Here is a 4,573-nt window from a genome sequence, read left to right on the forward strand (position 1 = left end):
CTAAAAGTGCTACCGCCAGACCCGGAGATCGGCTGAATGGATTCGAAAACGGTAAAACTCAACTGTTTTAACTCTAGGGGAGTAGGAAAATGAGCCTATTTTCAAAAATAGTGGAGTGTTCCTTTAATACTTACATCCCAGAAGAGATTAATATCCCTGGTACCATTTTTCGGGTTATTTTCTACCCAGCGTATTACAGGTCGGCGCCTGATTTCTGTAGAGAGGTGACATCTGTTAACCGAATATTTTCAGATGCATGCTTTTGAAACTGCAGCATTCATTGATGGATACAGCTGAAATCAAACCTGAGGGAACATCCACCATTTGGCTCCAGTCACTCCAGAGAGCATGTAGTGAGTCTTTACATTGATGTGACTTCAGTTTGGCCTGCCGCCTCAGTTGGATCTGGTAGATAGTCTGGCTCTGTAGATGTAGCATGTGGAAATCTACAAGCACATCTCAATCAGTTTTGTATATTTTGGGAAGGATGGGCACAAAATTTCAATCTCATTAGAAATACGTGACTGCAAAACCTGTTGCTCCGGTTACATTTTCCTGCACTTGTCAGATGCGGGTTTATTAAACAGCACAGTGTCATGAAAAAGCATGCCAAAAAACATGTGCACAAAATGGTTGCAATAACAGATGGATATTATGTTGCTTGCAGTAGGGCTTCACAATGATGATTATGCTTAATAAATTCTCTCAGTTTATTAAGCATAATCATCTGTGATATCTGCCAGGTTATGTATCCTATCTTGCATTGGTAATAAGCCTTCGCAGTTTTTTAAAGAGTTCAAAATTAACATTTAAAATTGAAATTAATTCATGAAAATTTAAAATTTCAAGAGTTTAAAATCCCCCAATCAGGCTTATTTTACTTTACCTACAGACTTTACTTAATCGTCCCACGCTTTCCCTGGAAAAAGTAAGCAAAAATAAGCATTTAATCAGTGATGAATTGAAACTTACGGAGCCCTGCACATGACATGCAAGAAAAAATAAATAAATCGTGCGCTAATTCGTTCCCTCAATGTACTAAAACATGCACACGATTATTATTTCATTCCCTCGGTTTGCTAAATCGTGCGCACAATTTACTAATTCGTTCTCTCGATTTATAAATCGTGCACACGATTTAGCCTATTATTTTTTTCCTGCATGCCATGTGCAGGGCTCCATAGAATCTAAAATTGCTGTAATCATTTGTGTGGAAAGGAACAAAAGTTGTTGGTGTTTTACTGCCTCTAGTGTTCATTTCACTTGGAAACTGCCTATGTATAGGAACATTTTTGCAGTTTTTGGAGTCACATATTTCCAGTGAGCCTAGGTTGCAACCTTCAAATATTAAGATCGTTTAAAGGGGTCATACATAACCATTACGTTTTTTATTACTAAATTACTAAAATCATATTTAAAAAAAAAAGTGAGTTCTGGAAATTACAGAATGTTTTCATAGTACATTGAATTCTTTTATTTAAAAAAAAACATTGTTATTTTTTGAATAATGCATTTTGAATATGTCATTAACTCTTTTTTTATAAACACAAGGACAAATCACTGTTCAGACCATTCAGACTACTTTATTTCTGCACATGTGTAATTTGTATTAAAAGAATAAGGACTCTAACCTTCAATAGTGCTGTCCTTAGTTTCAAATGTTGTCTACAATCGGAGAACATAATATTAGCAAAATAACAGATTAATTTCAGGATTTTAAAATATCAGATTTTCCGAAACATCTTACATTCTGCCATTCAGAGTCCCTTTCTCTCCATCTGATCTCATATATAGCACCTCTGTTATCCTTCGGTTTGTCCAGTGTGAGATTCAGGATTCCAGCTGACCTTTTCATGCTGATAATCTGAGGTTTACGGTATTTGACTGTTGGCAACATAAGTATACATTAGCAAAATGTTACGCTGCATTGATTTCTGATCCCACCATATTGGCCCTCATTAATCTAGTATAAACTTACCCATGCATTCAAGGATGACTGAGATTTTGCTAGAATTACAGGTGAGGTTGCCCACTTGTGTCTGTACCCATATGTCTGTCGTTCTTGACGGGATTCCTAGTTCCTCCAAGAGAATGTTTACCTGTGCTGGTTTGCTGCACTTCACATGCGTACGAAAACTGTTTTTTTCAGTGTCCCTGTGAAAGTTAGCTTTATGATGACTGACATGCATTATCAAGCCTCAGTATCTGTTGAGTTTTTTACACACAGTCGAACGCACAGTCTTTCATAGGTTTACACTTTCTTGCAACTATGAAGACAACATGATTTGTTTGTGTTACTTTCATGCCTTGTGTTGGTTGAACTCACCATATATGGAGAGTGTGTGTTTGACTCTTCTCAGGGTTTCTCTCATCCCATTCACAAATGAAGTCCTCTTCTGGTCTAGTTGAAGTTTTGTAACAGTGTGGACTACTTGTAGGCACACATCGTGCTGCTTTAAGAACATTTAAATGATGTAAAAAACAACAACAACATCTGTACTGCTGTACAGATGTACAGTAACATCTGTACTGTACAACATCTGTACAGATGTTGTAAAAAAACAACATCTGTAAGCTACACACACAAGGCATTTAACTTGGTGACAGGAGCTTTCACGAAAAGTATAGATATATAGATTATGTGTGAATAAAAAACAAAAAATACAATAATGAAAGAGACAATTACATTTAAATAAAATACAATGCATTAATAATTTTTTTAATAGTTTTTGAAAGAAGTCTCATTACTTACCACGGATGAATTTATTTGATCAAAAAAAATCTTAAGATCATTAATACTGAAATATTATTACACTTTTTATATACATTGTAAAAATGTAATTTATTCCTGTAATGCAACGCTGAATTTTCAGCATCATTACTCCAGTCTTGACAGAAATCATTCTAATATGATTATTATTATTCTTATCAATGTTGAAACGTTTTTGCTGCTTATTATATTTTTTGGAAACCATGACAAAGTAGCATTCAAGTACTTTTTTTAAAGAAATAAATATTCATCAAGAATGTATAAAATTGATATGAAGTGATAGCAAAGACATTTTAATATTACAGAAGACTTCTACTTCATTTAAATGATATATATTTCCACCAAAAAAAAAATCAAGCAGTAAAAATTGTTTTCAACATAATAATATGCACCAGAATGAGTTCTGAAGGATCATGTGACACTGAAGACTGGAGAAATGATGCTGAAAATTTAGCAGTTCATCACAAGAATAAATTAGATTTTAAAATATTTTAAGATAGAAAACCATTTGTTTATATTATAATAATATTTCACAACTTACTGTATTTTGGATCAAATAAATGCAGTCTTGGTGAGTGTAAGAGACGTCTTTCAAAAACATTTAAAAGATCTCAATTAGGCCTATTCCAAACCTTCGACCAATAGTGTATAACCATTCGAAGTCATCTATTTACATTTCAGTAAGTATGTGACTTTTTAAATGGGTCTGATGTAATGATAAAAACATCGTCAAAAAAGGCGCAATTTGTTTGCATCCTGTGGTTTATAGTTGTTTAATGGCGGTTTAGTCAAATGGCGTTTGTAGGTTCACAGCACTGATAAAATCTACACACCATGACACAAGAGCACAATCATCTGAAATCTATATCATTACTTCCGTAAAAGTCTAGCAATCTAATCTCAATGTCATCTGCGGTGTTGTGTATGTGCTATCAGCCATGACAGAAAAAAGTCAATGACATACATACCTTCAGTCAGACTGACAGAAACAACAAGCACCAGCACAGCCACTCTCATCCTCATCGCTTCTAGTGTTCAGAAAGCTCCTCACTCGTGAGACATGGCCAATACATAGGCGAGCCAGAGTTCACGTTAACGGCCGCTGTCTCTGAAGTCATCTAGACAACAGAAAGCTGAAGGTGTTTAGTCTGTACGTACTAGTCATGCGTGTTTCTGGGGCAGAATGAAGTGCTAACTACTGCAACACCACAAACCACAACACGAAAGCAGCAGGGGAAGCTTGTCTCACTTCATGAGAAAAAACACGTTTGGTTACCTGTTACACCCCTGAATGTTGTGCCTTCACCTTCAAATGGGAACATGCTGGACGGAGATGCTAGTTGGCTTGTTTACAGATCATAAACCTAATTGTGCGAGCCTATTGAGATCGCTTTCCAACCAAATCATCATTAGCCTGACGTGGGAGGCATTTAGTAAAGAGGTGCTTCAGAGTAATCAGGATTTGACCCCTGAAACCGACTCCATTTTTACATCCTCTTTTCATTTGTTAGTGTCTCCCTCTTCCTAAACACACAAACCCTTCAAAACATCATGAACTCAAAAAGAATGTAAATACTTGTAACTATGTAAATACTTTATACCTGACTTAATAAATGATGGCAAAAATCCCCTTTTACTCAAACATCACAGCAGTAATACCTGTAATGATGCCTCATAATGCATCATCTGTCATCAACTGAACATTCTGTATTACTAATGCCCAATTATTTTTTATTTTTTTATTATTTTGTTTTGTTTTCTTATTTTATTTTATTTTGTTTTCTTGTTTTGTTTTGTTTTGTT

General features: G+C 35.2%; 1 protein-coding gene across 2 annotated transcripts in view; it reads right to left on the reverse strand.

Moving 5' to 3' along the window:
- Nucleotides 1-3,883, reverse strand: part of il12rb1 (interleukin 12 receptor subunit beta 1) — an 8,707-nt gene extending 4,824 nt beyond the window's left edge. The window contains exons 1-7 of one of the 2 annotated variants that reach the window (XM_016443794.1): nucleotides 3,739-3,883; nucleotides 2,327-2,450; nucleotides 1,979-2,154; nucleotides 1,748-1,884; nucleotides 1,632-1,665; nucleotides 306-446; nucleotides 135-214 (exon numbers count right to left, since the gene is read on the reverse strand). In XM_016443794.1, coding sequence (XP_016299280.1) covers nucleotides 135-214; nucleotides 306-446; nucleotides 1,632-1,665; nucleotides 1,748-1,884; nucleotides 1,979-2,154; nucleotides 2,327-2,450; nucleotides 3,739-3,793 — 747 coding nt within the window. In that variant the 5' untranslated portion in view covers nucleotides 3,794-3,883. Of the gene's footprint in view, nucleotides 1-134; nucleotides 215-305; nucleotides 447-1,631; nucleotides 1,666-1,747; nucleotides 1,885-1,978; nucleotides 2,155-2,326; nucleotides 2,454-3,738 lie in introns of both variants that reach the window. The other variant, XM_016443792.1, reaches the window with a different exon arrangement.
- Nucleotides 3,884-4,573: the final 690 nt, after the last annotated feature.

The sequence above is a fragment of the Sinocyclocheilus anshuiensis genome, unplaced genomic scaffold (assembly GCF_001515605.1).
Source record: "Sinocyclocheilus anshuiensis isolate Anshui unplaced genomic scaffold, SAMN03320099.WGS_v1.1 scaffold51, whole genome shotgun sequence".
In the NCBI taxonomy this organism is placed as follows: domain Eukaryota; kingdom Metazoa; phylum Chordata; class Actinopteri; order Cypriniformes; family Cyprinidae; genus Sinocyclocheilus; species Sinocyclocheilus anshuiensis.